Source organism: Centruroides sculpturatus, unplaced genomic scaffold (genome assembly GCF_000671375.1).
Source record: "Centruroides sculpturatus isolate CEXI.00-Female unplaced genomic scaffold, Cexi_2.0 scaffold869, whole genome shotgun sequence".
In the NCBI taxonomy this organism is placed as follows: domain Eukaryota; kingdom Metazoa; phylum Arthropoda; class Arachnida; order Scorpiones; family Buthidae; genus Centruroides; species Centruroides sculpturatus.
This window is the reverse complement of record NW_019385031.1, coordinates 181,620-196,603: the sequence shown is the minus strand read 5'-3', so window position 1 is coordinate 196,603 and position 14,984 is coordinate 181,620. Positions and strand designations below refer to the sequence as shown.

General features: G+C 26.0%; 1 protein-coding gene across 1 annotated transcript in view; it reads right to left on the bottom strand.

The window, feature by feature from the left end:
* LOC111633666 (Down syndrome cell adhesion molecule homolog) overlaps positions 1 to 14,984 on the bottom strand; it is a 60,487-nt gene that overhangs the window by 12,981 nt on the left and 32,522 nt on the right. Inside the window, exons 10-16 of the mRNA XM_023378275.1 lie at positions 10,521 to 10,805; positions 10,332 to 10,451; positions 9,974 to 10,147; positions 6,303 to 6,450; positions 4,059 to 4,246; positions 304 to 402; positions 25 to 210 (exon numbers count right to left, since the gene is read on the bottom strand). Of these exons, the coding sequence (XP_023234043.1) occupies positions 25 to 210; positions 304 to 402; positions 4,059 to 4,246; positions 6,303 to 6,450; positions 9,974 to 10,147; positions 10,332 to 10,451; positions 10,521 to 10,805 (1,200 nt within the window). The remainder of the gene's footprint in view (positions 1 to 24; positions 211 to 303; positions 403 to 4,058; positions 4,247 to 6,302; positions 6,451 to 9,973; positions 10,148 to 10,331; positions 10,452 to 10,520; positions 10,806 to 14,984) is intronic.

The window sequence follows — 14,984 nt, the reverse complement described above, 5'->3', positions numbered from 1 at the left end:
GCTTTACAGATGTATTTTTCTTACCTGTACCGTCGGTTCTGCCAGAAATTACATCACTGGGTTGACCTCTACCCGCATTATTATATGCAACTAGATAAAACTGATATTTCATTCCGCATCGAAGAGTTTTAAATGTGTAACTCGTGCGATCGTCTGGTAATTGGATCTCTTCCCACTCCTTAATTTCAGATTTATGATAAATTATGTATCCTGAGTAAACAAAACAACCATGAGTGCCAGCCAAAGTTAGAAAAAAAAAAACATTATTTTCTTTAATCGTTATGAGCTTTAGTAAAAAATTACCAGAAATTGGATTGTCATCTGAGTTAAGTGGTTTCCATGTCAAATAAATGGATGATGATGTAGAGGATACGATTTCTAATGCGGGACTCGCTGGAGGATCTGAAATAAAATTTTAGATAAAAGAATTTATAAAGTAATAAAGAATTAAAATAACTTTTCGTCTGATAAGTCGTTTAAAAATGCGAAAATTGAACATTTAAATGAAGCGAGAAAAGTAATAACGACTGTCTTTAGATTGCTAAAGGTATCTGTCTTCTATCATAAGAAGCAATATGACTAATAAAAATAACAATATAATAGATTACGAAGAAGGAAGAGTTTCTGTCATTTGTGGAAAAATGCCCAAAAAGTTTGTTAATCGCAGTTTGGTCTTTAACACGATATGATATACCGATCAAGCCCTTCGAGTGTAATAATTCTCCAAAATGCATCACGTTAAATTGATAGTCTTTACTTCATTCGCCGAAACTTTTTAGTCACATTAAATCCCTTCAATATCTAGAAAATTTTTAGTATCTTTAGTTTAAAAAATAAATAATTTAGATTTTAGTAACAATTTTAATATATTGTGTAGACTAAAACAACAGAATTTTCTTCAGTTTTAGATGTATAAAAATTATATATTTTACTTAAGAATGATAGTTACTGTATATCTATAAATTTTCTGTGAGTCTTATAAATATATCTCGCATTATTTATAAAAATTATCAATAATATAATATCAATTATTATGAATTTATCATTGATTAACAAGGTCTTTTCACTTTAATATTTTATACAATTGAGGATAAATTCTTCATGAGTAGAAATACAAGAATTATTGATAAAATTATTGTTTAAAAATTTCATTAGCTTAATATAGTTTTAGTGTCCTTTAAAAGTTTTTAAAATGTGGATTTTTTAATTATAAATATGTACAGACTTGAAAAAAAAAAACAATAAATGATATTCAAAGAAATCGATTCGTATATATTTTTTTTTACTGTTAAAAAATTACATATAAGCAATATTGATCAAATCTACGGCTGTTTTATGAAACAAATATTGTTTTTCTTGCAATTTCTAAATCGACTATTGATTGATAAATAAAAAATTATAGATTAAATGTCAGAAAAATTTTTGGTCTTAAGTGAAAATTGTATTCTAACAGGTCCACGAACGCTTTATTTGCTGTATTTACTGTTGAATGATGGCCAAACTGATTTAAAAGCAAAAAAATGGATTGAAAGTAGAGCTATAAACATATTTGAATTAATTTTTTTTCGAATAGTGTCAACGAGCCAACAAGTAGAAAGATGGTCTAGGTCTACGTTAAGAAAAACTCATTCACTTTCATTCCATTTGCGAATAAAGTCGTGTAGGTTTCATAAATATGTGTAATATGGTCTCTATGTCGATCAGATTTGAAGATCAGAAAGAAAAATTCGAGGAAAAAAGTCAAAGAAAAGTTGTAAAAAAGGAAAGGAAATAGGAAAACGGAGGAAAAAAAGAGTAAAAAAATAAAAACCAGCAATGGAAAATAAAGAAGAGGAACAAGAATAGGAGTAAGAAAAACATCCATAAAAGAAGAATCAAGAATAAAGCTAACATAAAATCAAAGAATAATAATATAAAAACAAAAAACATATGTAGAGATGCAGGAGGGAATCTCAACTTCGGAAGAAGGTGTGTGTTATTCGACATTGAAATAGCAATATACTGCAATGGATGTAATATGTTACATTAAAGTTTGATGGAGATAATATACAAAGACTAAAAGCTCTTTTCATCTATTTTCATTCACCGAATATCTCTTTATCCCTTTCGGTTCAATAAAAGTTCATCTAATTTAAATATTACTATTTTTTTTTTAATTTGAATTTATATTCATCATATTTACTACAAGAGAAACAGAGAGAGATAACATTAATTAACATATTCATTTTTTCTAAAAATTTTAAGGAATTTTAAAATGAATTAAATATGTATATTATATATTTTTAAAAATAACATCTATTATGCTTAGCAAATTATTACTTTTAGGAAATTGTGTTACATTTTTCTAATTAAATATTAACACTCGTGTAAAAATGAGCAGAGATGTAAAATTAATATTTAAAGTAAATAATTTCAATAAGAGTTAAAAGCATAAATTGCATTATTTTCTTACTTTTCTAATGTTATTTTAAAAATTATTTAAGAAAATCTAGCGAAAATGTTCAGTATTAACGAAGAGTATTGAAGTTATCAATTATTCTTCGATTTATAAAATTTATATAGTTGATTAACGAAAAGCTGTTAGGAAACTTTACCAACTTACACGGTTTCCAAAATTGTTCTATTTATCAATTTTTTATCTTTTCCTTCTTTCACGAAAATTAGCGCTGAAATTTTATTGAATGATAAATTATTTCAATTAAAATTTAATTAAATACGAAACATTCTTTAGTTTCGATTTCCTATCTTGATGTTTAACTAAATTTAGCGTAAAAATTTCCAATAAACAGACTATAAATTTCTAATATACTAAGTGAATTTACATTTCATATGTTTTTTGAATGGCAAACGTTAAATTATCTCAAATTTTCAACATATAAAATTAATATTTTTTTTAATATATATATTTTACTTTCGAAATGAAGATTTGTTTAATTTTTTTTTAAATATAAATCTAATTAAAAATTAAATATTTAAACATTAACAGTATTATAACTCCGCTCTTGATGCTATCTTTTAATCAATTTTTTATTAAGAAAAGGAAGATTTTAATTTTACATGATAAATAATTATTCAAGATATTTATTTTACAAACATTTTTTTTAATTATGACAATTTTATCGTGCGTTAAAGACAACATGAAGTAAGTGAAACGTAAAATTTCCTCTCTCAATGACACATAATACGTTTAAGCGCCTTACGTGGAATTGATACGTATTACAACTGTTTTCCGGTTATTAATTTATTATATATATATATATATCTTTTTTACTTTGTTTATAAAATATAAATTATTCTGTCTATAAATAATGATTTTTAACTCGAGATTATATACCTGTCAATTTTTTTAAGTAAAATTTCTACGTTAATTTTAGTAAGAAGAGAGCATAATGCACCATCGAAACATCATTTAGAGTTCGGATTAGTGAGTAGATGCGTGTAAATGCTATGAGAGAATTGTTATTGACTATCTATTTCAGTATACGTTAATATATTCAGGAATCGACAGCTAGATAATATATAATCACAATAGGAAAATTTCAAGTGCGGGAGAGTATCGATCGTATTTGTTGTGCAGGAATGGAGATTGGAACCACAAAAGGTTGAAAGATGAAACGTCCTAAAACAAAATGTATCAGTCCCCAGAAAAAAAAATCACGTAGAAAAACATTACAAATCAAAATATCCGGATTCAAAACTTTGAAAAGTCATTACAGAAAGGCAAAATTTGAAAGAACTCCTTAAATTATAAATATATATATTAAACATACACGAAGATATATAGCTTTACTTAAATGCGTTAGTTTATCAAGACGAGAAGTTACCTAAATATTAAAACTCCTGATGTTGACTGTTATTATACCGATAACGATAATGTTTACATGTTATCTACACTCGGTGCATCTTGGTATAAGTCACAGCTAACATTATATTTACTTGCAAAAATAGATCAGTTTGGTCTGAATCGATAAAGAGGAGGATGCAATATTATGTCGTTGTAGTAATGGACAAGAAGCTACATGTTCAGCCTGAGGATAGTATCTTAAAAGGTTCCTCTTATATTTTCTGACATATGGATAGATGCTTCTTACCTTGAACAACTATCTGAAAATTTGTATCGTCCTTTCCATAGGAATTCTCTCCTGTGCATGTAAAAACAGCTGAATCACGTCTGCTTGTCGACGGAATGCGGATGGTAAATATAACAGAACTCGTGCTTGTACGTATTTGCTCTTCAGATACATATCTGGAATGTAAAAGTATTCATTGTAAGACCATCCACGTATACAGACATATTATACTGTAATAAATAACCATATATAATAGCTATAAGTGAAAATTTTGTGATAAAGTGCAGCATTATTTTAAGTAATGTCTTTAAAGTTAGGTTTATTTTTTATCATTTCTATCATTCATCTTAGGATTTTTATTTGTTCTTCCATCTTCTTTCCGATCAAAACTAATGGAAAACAAAAATTTCAATTAAAACGACTAATTAGAACTTTTCATTTTTGAACTGGTTCTTTGATGAATAAGCTATAACAAAAATAAAAAAATATAATAAAACTAATTTAATAAATTTATATAATAATAGAAAAAAATATACTGTATATATATATATGGCAATATACAATTTTACCTTAAGGAGAATGTATAGTATAAATTTATATTGTAAATGTCCCCTAAAGTAAAATTATGTAAGTAGAGCCATCGGACACAGAACTATAATGTACTGTACAGTACATTACTAAGCTCTCATTTATAATTTCGACTATATTAAGAGAAAGCATTAAAAATTTACAATACTAAAGAGCTTTACGTCTTACCTTTAACAGAAATGACATTTGAAAATATTTAATTCTGATTTCAAAATAAAAATATTTAAACATTGATTATATGAAATGTATTGTAATGAAATTTAAATATATCCCGTATTTAAATTTAATTAATTTTTCGTTCTGAATTTTTCAACTGAAAACATGAATATATTTAATAAAGGTTAACAAAGAGCTTTCTGATAAAATCGATACTTTATATAATAAGTTAATTAATAAAAGTTATTNCAATAGTATTTATATAAATATATATAGGCCCTACAGGAAGTATAATGCTCCATTTTATTATTATTAGAGAATAAATTCAGTTTTTAAACAAACAAAATTTATTACATATTAATTTTAATGTAAAAATAATATTAAATATATATTTATGCCATAAATATTTTACTTTTTTTTTATTTTAATGTAACGCATATTTAATTATAATTTCATCTTGCTCGAAACATTAAACGAATGACTTCATCACAAAAAAGAAAATAAATAAACGAATTTCAATTTTATTAATAATAAATTATCAACTTTGAAAAATAACAATTTAAATATATATTACAACAATTTATCTTTTAAAAATCGATATTGTTGTTAAATTCCTTTCCTTGTTTCTAGAATAAATAAAATTTATAACAACTTAAATTTTGTAATATAAATAATTTTAATTAAATTATATTTACTTAAATATAAACTGTATAAATTTAAATATAAATTTCATGTTTAAGAGTTTAGAAATCTTTAAGAAATTGTTAGTAGACATCTTGTATTACATTCTTCTCCTTATGTTTTTGTCATACTTGATTAAACAAATAATATAACAAATAATATCGAACGTACAATGCGAAACAGGATATGACAGTTTCATTAACATTTTTCGAAGGAAAAATTAATATATCCATGTCCTTACTTCATTACAAGTACCATCAACAATCAATACTTATTCACTTCTCACATATTAAACGAGGGACGTTGGGTTTGAAAGAAAATGAAGCCAATTTAAAAAGTTGCTGCAGAGAATACGAGAATGAGCAGATGGAAAATATTGGATCTATTCAATGTTGATACTTTTTCATAAAAAAATAAAATAAAAAAATGTATCTCTTCTTCCATAACCAATCGTCACTTTCGCGTTAAGTACGAAAAAAAACTGTTTTATATATACGCGCGTGTGTGTTTGGATTATTTTTTTTATTATTTGATGTATATTTTTCTTGAAAATATTTCGAATTTACTATTTTAGGTTGTAATTTCGTGTTGAGAAAACATTTTCTGTCAATAGCATCTATAGCACGCAACCTTTACCACTTAAAAGCACTTATATACTCTTCTATTTACAAAATATACCATCTGAAAATAATTCGATTCGACAGGAAATAAATGAGAAAATATTTTAACTTAACTTAAATTTTAAAAAATAAAAAGATTTTATAGTTTATAAAATGGTAAATGATAAGAAAAAAATATATTACAAACCTAGGTTCGAATTCGGGATTAAAACTATGTCCGTCTCTGCTCCACGTTATAACTATAGGTTTCTCGCCGAATACTTCGCAATTTAATGTTATAGATTCTCCTCTACGAACTGTTTCTGTATGAAATTTCTTCTGGAAATGAGCGGGAACTATGGAAGAAATTAATTGTTAAAAACATATAAGTAATCATTTAAAGAAGTAGACATTTATCAAGCAATTATCCCGAAGAAGTGCGAGAGATGCGAAATTAGTTTTAGTTAATCGACAAGGACTAATTTACAGGCTTTAATTATTTGATTCATTTATCGCAATGACAATTAGAATTAACATGTAAGAGAACCATTAATCGCCCAATTGATTGATTATCTATTGATGAACCTCGCCCAAGAATAATTCGTGTTCACATTAATAAACTCTCAAAGAAAGTCATTTTTGGATTTTCGAATAGAAAAAAAAATAATAATANTTATTAAACAGGAATTATAACATTATCATAAAGGACAGTTGAACTTGTATACAAACTTTATTGAAGACTCACGAATCAATATTATGTTTAAAACTCCTTAATATTGCTTCTTTTATACGTATTTAATATTTAAAATATCAGATCAGTCGATAAACTATAAGGAATTTACGGTAAAAATGTTTAATAATGCTTAATGGTTTGAAGACTTAAAATATAGCCAAATCGCTGCATTTCTAAAGAAATTTTAAAACTATATTTGATCAATTACTATTCCATTACATTAAATTACATATTTTAACTTTCAAATAACTTCAAAATACTTGATACACTGTATAGTGTACAGCTTTCTAATACTAAAATAAGGCGAAATAATCAATACGTCATTTCGAAATATCAAAGTATTAATGCATATTTCAGACATCTGGCAATATACAATTTTACCTTAAGGAGAATGTATAGTATAAATTTATATTGTAAATGTCCCCTAAAGTAAAATTATGTAAGTAGAGCCATCGGACACAGAACTATAATGTACTGTACAGTACATTACTAAGCTCTCATTTATAATTTCGACTATATTAAGAGAAAGCATTAAAAATTTACAATACTAAAGAGCTTTACGTCTTACCTTTAACAGAAATGACATTTGAAAATATTTAATTCTGATTTCAAAATAAAAATATTTAAACATTGATTATATGAAATGTATTGTAATGAAATTTAAATATATCCCGTATTTAAATTTAATTAATTTTTCGTTCTGAATTTTTCAACTGAAAACATGAATATATTTAATAAAGGTTAACAAAGAGCTTTCTGATAAAATCGATACTTTATATAATAAGTTAATTAATAAAAGTTATTTTATACCCGTTGGCTACAACTCATTATAGCTTCCATAACCTGAGGGTTAGATTCGTCATCATTCCGGAATCTAGCTTTAGGAACGATACCCAAGTAACAAATATTAAATTGTACCAGACAATTTCCGCTTAATACAATCTTTGCAAACGTCAAACTATAATATTTAATCGATATTACTTAGAGGAACAGCAATTTTTGGTCGCATTTTTACAGCGTAATATCGAGAGATTTCGTGTCTATCAGCTTATCTTAAGTACAGAAAACGAAAAGTAAAAAATATCAAAATATACCGTATTCTAAGGTCTGTGCAATGACTTCTTCGGATTTTGGACCCGTTCCTTTGGAATTAAAGGCTTGGACAATAATGGAGTATTTCGTATGTCTTCTGAGATTGGAAAGTTCGCATTCTTGATTATTACCAGGAGCAGCCACTGATGTCTTGTAGGTATAAAGCTCATTAACTTCTTTCATTTTGTAACCGACGTAATAACCTTCAATAATTCCATGTTGGTCTTCTTTAGCTGGAGGCTGTGAAGATATACAAAGAAGTGAATTAACCTTCTAAGGATTTGTTCTCGATTATAGCAAGGCAGGACGTCTTCTTGTGTTCTTTAAAAATAAACTTTACATTATTATCTCGAGATTTCTGTTCTTCTTTGTTTTTATACGGAAATTTGCTAATAAAGTATAATGAGAACTTTTTTTAATGTAACTTACATATTAATTTCAGAATTAATAATGCAATTTGGTTATTTTCTCTTTATTACTGACTTCTAACAGTAGATTTTTTTAATACAAATTATTTCTAAATCATAAATTTAATTTTAAGAGAAGGAGCAGAAGCATTCGTACTTTGTTTAAAAATATAATTTAATTTAAAGATATGACTCTTTTCTTTTTAATTTGTCTTTAAGCATTAAATTAGATCTATAACTCGTTAGTTTAATTGTAATTGTAAATGTTTCAATTATTAATTTTAATATTTGTTATTATAATTAATATTTTTATAGAAAATACTTGGTCATTTCTTTTATTTTTTTGTAATATCAGGAAAACACTTCGCCTTATAATTTCGATAGAAGCAAGGTTTTCAATATAATAATATTTTGCTATATTGGTAAAAATGTGTATTTGTAATACATAAAAAATTCAAATATTATTATAAAATAGGATATCAATAAATTAAATTGATATAAATGAAAAGTTAATATTAAAAAAATTATATGAGATCTTGCTTCTTACAGATTTATTAATGCATTATCTATATAAAGATATTTATACATTAATACAGTAAAACTTTTTTATCTCTACTCGATTATCCGTCAGTCTCTATAACCGTTACGTCACTGAACTGCATCACCTGTCTGAGAATAGTAACATTATTTTCATTATTTCACGCTATTATTATTCTCATTATTTTATGATAAAAAGTGTTAAAAGCGATGAAGCACTAATGCGAAATGTAACAACCGTGAATGGGTGTAAAAGTAAGAAAGATGAAGTAGTTAGCAACAGATGCAAAACCATAATTAATCCGAAATGGTGACGTCAAAGTGCATTGAATGGTTCGAAATGCAGGAAGAAACAGAGACAACCCAAGTGCTACTAAAACGTAATTTCGCAACACAGGTTCTGTGAATTTAGGAATGCACTGAAACAAAAATAAATTATTGATGATTTTTTAAAATATTCGCTTGTAACTTTAATATTTGTCGATACATTCAACTTTAATATTATATAAATGATTTTTAGATACTTCCATTATCCGTGTTGCCCTTTCTCCGTTAAACTGTCGATCGTCGGATTATTAAAGTCTTACTAAATATAAACATACAGATTTAATTTTCTCTCGTTTTTAATAAAAATAAAGGCTTATAGAGTGCTTCCTCGTATATTAACAACATAACTAACAGCAGTATAATGAAAAGCTGTTTACAGTACAGCTTTATAAAGGAGGAAAAGTGTTTTTCAATACATAAAAATACTCAATTCAAGAACGGAGATTAGTAAGTAGAAACAATAATACTCGAGATTAATACACGATTATGAAACAAGAAAATAGAAATTAATACACAGAAGTAATAATGATATTTTTGTGATAAAAAAGAATGCTATTAATACATAAAAGCATATCAATAAGAACTGGCATTAATAAATGGAAGGACATCACAAAAAAATGGAAGACTAATAACAGAAAGTGTGATAACAATACAAAGACATATCACAAACGAGAACACTGATATNCTATTATATTATTTTTTTAATTTACTTAAAAAATATTTTTGTTATATAAATTTAATACTGATAAACTATAATTTAATGAAAAATAAAGAAAACAATACCATGCACATTCAATTTAACAATTGTGCCAAGACCAGAACCAACGTCGTTATTTGCTTGACACATATAATTTCCTTCGTCTTCTTTTATACTTTCTTTTATAGATAAAGAACCATTCTCTAATATTTGAATATTTTGACTGCTGATAATTACTTGAAAATCCGTTTCTGAATCACCTGCACAGCATTAAAATAAATAAACAAACAAATTATCTCTTTGCCATTTCTCATACATAAAAGAAGAAAAACAAATAGTTTATTTTATTTTATTTTTTAAAAATATTCTTTGAAAAATAATCATTTTTCATATAAAATAAATCGTTTTAAGAACGTAATAAATAAATCAATAAATATACCTTACCACCAGACTTTTTCCATCGAATAACTGGTTCAGGAAATCCTTGTGCTTGACAATCGAATAAAACTGCTTGTCCCATCACAACAGATTTATCATTCGGTTCTTTGCTCCATTTTGGGGGTACTGTAAACAAATTTTCCTATTTTAAGCCATCTCTTAATGCATCGAATATTGTATTACTTGTTTTCTTACCTCGAACGACCATAACCGCCGTGTAATTAGTTTGTGCTGCAGGATTACTAGCAATGCACGTATAGTTACCATTGTGATGTTGAGAGACTGATAGTACGGATAAAAGTGAAGTAAACTCTGTAGCCATTGTAATTGTAGCATGTAAATCTTTAGAAAGTGATTGACCGTCTTTCAACCAACGAATCTGTATGGGAAGATCTCCTGCGGATACTACACAAGCAACGCTAGCTCTTTTTCCTTCGGTGAGATCATTAGGAAAAAAGAAGGGTTCTAGAACTGGAGGTGCTAAAAGATAGCAATAATAGAAAGAAAAGCTCTATACGTCTATAATTATATGAAATGTAATAAATAATTACACAAATCTTAATGATGAAAGCTTGGTTTTGTGTGAAATTTATATTTTTCTTGGAGTTATATGATTATTCGACGTAGTATCGTTTAATTATGCTACAGAATTATGTAAGTTGTTTAAAACTTCACATGAGTCAAATACAAAGTCATGTTAAATTTCCTGGAGTATAGTTAATAAATGATTATTCTGCAAGAGAAAGTTTTGTAAATTTCAAAACTAATTCTTCACTACCCTTCGGTTGTTAAAAGTTCCCACAATGATAATAAAATTGTATACAAATCCCAAATTGAAACTTGTTCTCCCCCTAAGAAATTTTTATATGAGTCTTAACAGGAGAATTCACCACTCAATGGCCACTAATTGCCTCAACAGTTGTAGATGATGAGGTGAGGTCCCAGAGGACATCTTGCTAATCATGTGGAAATTAGCCATTGCCAAGGATAGAATTAGATACAACTGAATCTAGAATTAGAAAAGAGAATTGTTTCCTATCCAACTAGAAATTAACGCAACAAGTTATATTACAATTGAAACTGATAAAATGTTTTATATTGTTCGAAAGTGAGATTTTATCTACTTAGAAAAAATTATGTGAAGGCAATAAAAGAGATCTAATTATAAGAAACATTGTTTAAAAAAACAATTACAATTGTGGTTAGAATTTTTAGATAAGTTTTTAAAATCGTAAAAGAAGAAATTAATTAAAATAATAACATTAGAAGATAAGGTAAAGAATGATATTTGGCTGTATCAACTTGGCAATCTTGACATTGGAAAGAGAAGATTGTTATCAATAGTGACAAGTTAATAGACAAATAAGCCGATCCATTTGATTCCTGACAGGATATTTGTGACATAAGTGATTCGTCTGATGACCCAATTGATATGTCGATAGATGTAAAAGCTACATTTCATTCCTTTTAGGAATTTTTAAAGATAATTTACTATACTATTTTCCACATAATTATAAAAGTTTTAATTGGATTTAATAATATTAAATTAATTTCCGCTTTAAAAAATATGAATTTCTTTTAAAACGACTAAATAATTTTAGGGTGAACAATGCATATTGTTTAAAAAAATGTTTTGTTTTACCTTCACAATATATCTCAATCTATTCACTCGCTTCTTAATTAATTATGTAAAGGAATTTCAAGTAATTTGTCTTAGTTTAACAGTAAATTTTTTAAAGTATAAATGTATTAAGTGTTTATCTTTGCAGTGTTAAGAAAATTAATTTTCCACATATTCTATCGATAAAATAGTAAAAATAAGAGCCATAATTTAAATTTTAATACAAGAAACTTGCTAAAATCTAGTAGTAATTTTAATTAAAATTTATTTACGAGTGATTTTAAAACGATTTTTTAAATTTTATTTATTTTTTTGCAAGTCTTTGCTATTATCCTGGCAAATGCATTGTTAAAAAAATGGTGAAAACAGAATAAATCAAATTAAATGCCAACTACATTTACATTTGGTGGATCTTGTGCACCATTAAAAGCCGAATATTCTGTGTTGAAGAAAAGTAAACTATCTACTTTAAAAGTTGATTATTCGCGATTCTTTCAAAAAACATTATATAATTATTTTCAACAAAAAGGGATCGTATTTTCTTCCATTTTCTATCAAAGTCAGTTTTTAACGAAACATTCAAAGAGAATTTATTAGATTCAATTAGTAAATTTGCAATCGATCAGTCTTTGTACAAGTGATTGAATTGAATGAAAGGTAATTGGAAAGATATAATTCAAGTTGAAAGATCAAATAAAACTTTCCGAGTAAATATATCCATTCTAGCATACTTGTACCGATTGATTCAGTCGTTCCTATCATCTCATGAGTAAAGTACAACTCAAAACCTATATCAGACTGAAAAAAATAATAAAATAAAAAAAAACATTCTGCTAAGAATTCTTTTTTCTTCAAAAATATAAAATTCCTTTTCTTTAACCAAGTGAAGCAATTCAAAAACTTAGAAAGGAATCTTTCTTAAAACTAACCCACAAAAACGACAATTTAAAGTTATATAAAATATCAATTCAATTTTAAAATAAATGACTTTAATTTATAAAAGTTAAAATTGTTAAATAGGTAGAATCTATATAAAATAAGTTGTTTTTATACAAAAAAGAAAAAATATTTTTTTTCCAATTATTCCTTTGAAAATTCACTATTTTTGTAGATATTTTTCCACCCTTTCCTTTGATAAAAACAAATCATTTAAAGAGAAACAAAAGGAAAATGTTTTATTTTTAAAGAATCCATTTAATTAAGAATAGAAGGTAGAAGACAGATTTAAGCACAATACTCAAAAATCTTTTTATTCCCATTATTTATTTCATTTTTAAAATTGTGAAATCAGAAAATCCAATTAAGAATCTTAGTGATTTTATAAAGATTACCAAAGAAAAATGACAATAAGCGATTTTCCTTCCAATAAAAACAGTTTTTTCTTCCTTCATAAAAAATAATAATAATAAAAAATAATACTAATAATGTAATGAAAATTATGAAAGTGGTTTTTATTTATTTTTGTAATTTATATTTGAGACGAATTTCTTTTCTTAGAAAGTAGAATTATTGTAAAGCCGGTACTAATTATCTCACGTTAAATCCGATCCAAGTAGTCTGAGAGCATTAATGTGAAGTATCTTTGACCCTTTATTAATAATGTAGACTTGATTAATAGGTAATTTGATATTGGAAATATGATTGAATTGCAAACACTCTTCTGGTTAATGAGAACATATCCTTTCGATTAAATATATTATTTTCATTTAATTGTTACAAAGTTCAATATTTTATTAAGAAAGTTTTCTTTTAATTGCAAAAATATTTACTTTTCATCTCACTTCTCTTACTTATCTTTTATAAATATAAAAATTATTTCATTTTGTATAAATTGAAAAAAAAATCATTTTAAAAAAATTTCATATTATCAAACAAAAAAAATTAATTAATTAATTTCTAATTTTTAAAGAACGAACATAAAGTTAAGTAATTTTGTATAGAGATATTTTTGATAAAAGATAAAAGGGGGAAAAATCTATATTTTGAGAGTAAAAACAAGTGGAAAAAAAAACTTCTTATAGAATTAGTTTACTTCAATACGCGGTCTTAAAATAACAGAACTCACAGAATAGAATTTGATCAATCTTTCACAAAGTTTTTTTTTTCTTCTTCCTAAATAACATCACATATAGATTTTCGATATAAAAGTTTTTCTTTGTCTAAAATACCAATAACTAGTTAGCAAATTCATTTCTTACAACATTCTCCCCTTCTTTCTTTAAGAAAATTTATGATACTGCATTGATTTCGATTATTCATTCATTTTGAAAATAAAAACAAAACAAAAAAATATATTGCCTACTAAACAATGCTTCGAAGATAAATTTTAAGCTACATTTTAGGTATTGTACTTTAAAAAATTAAATAGGATTGTTTGTAATAAATAAATAAATAAATAAAGGTTTACCTTCCATTGAACTTGTATGGTATGTGAACTAGTAGCGATTGCTCTAACGTTACGAGGTGCACTACTGGGAGCTGTAATAATAAAATAAAGTTTTAAAATTAAGATGATACGTAACTCAATTGGTGATATTTGAGAATATTTTTATAAAGCTGATATCAAACTGTATTTAATATTACCTTCTGCTTCGGTAATAACTGTTATACTATCGCTCGGCTCACTTCTTCCGAGTGCATTCTCAGCTATCAATCTCAGGTGATAAGACGTTTGTGGCGCGAGTCCTTGTAAAGTATACGTGTTTTCGTTTCCATCTATCTTTTCAACACCAGGAGATGTCCAGGAATCTGGTAAAAGATTCGCATTCAAACTTTATGGACTGTTTGAGTTTTTTTTTTCTTTTAGAAAAAAGTTTCTGTAAAAATTACTTTACTGAAACATGTTTGGGTGATGCGGTAAGTTTTAAACATAAATAAACCCAACGCTATTATTTTTATAGGAAATATAATAAAATTTACCTTAATGCTTTAAATTTGATAAGATAAGAAATTATCTTTTTAAAATGTCGGTAAGTTTTTATAACTTTCGGAATATAAAAAGAAAAATGGTAGAAGTTTATGTTAACACGATTACTTTG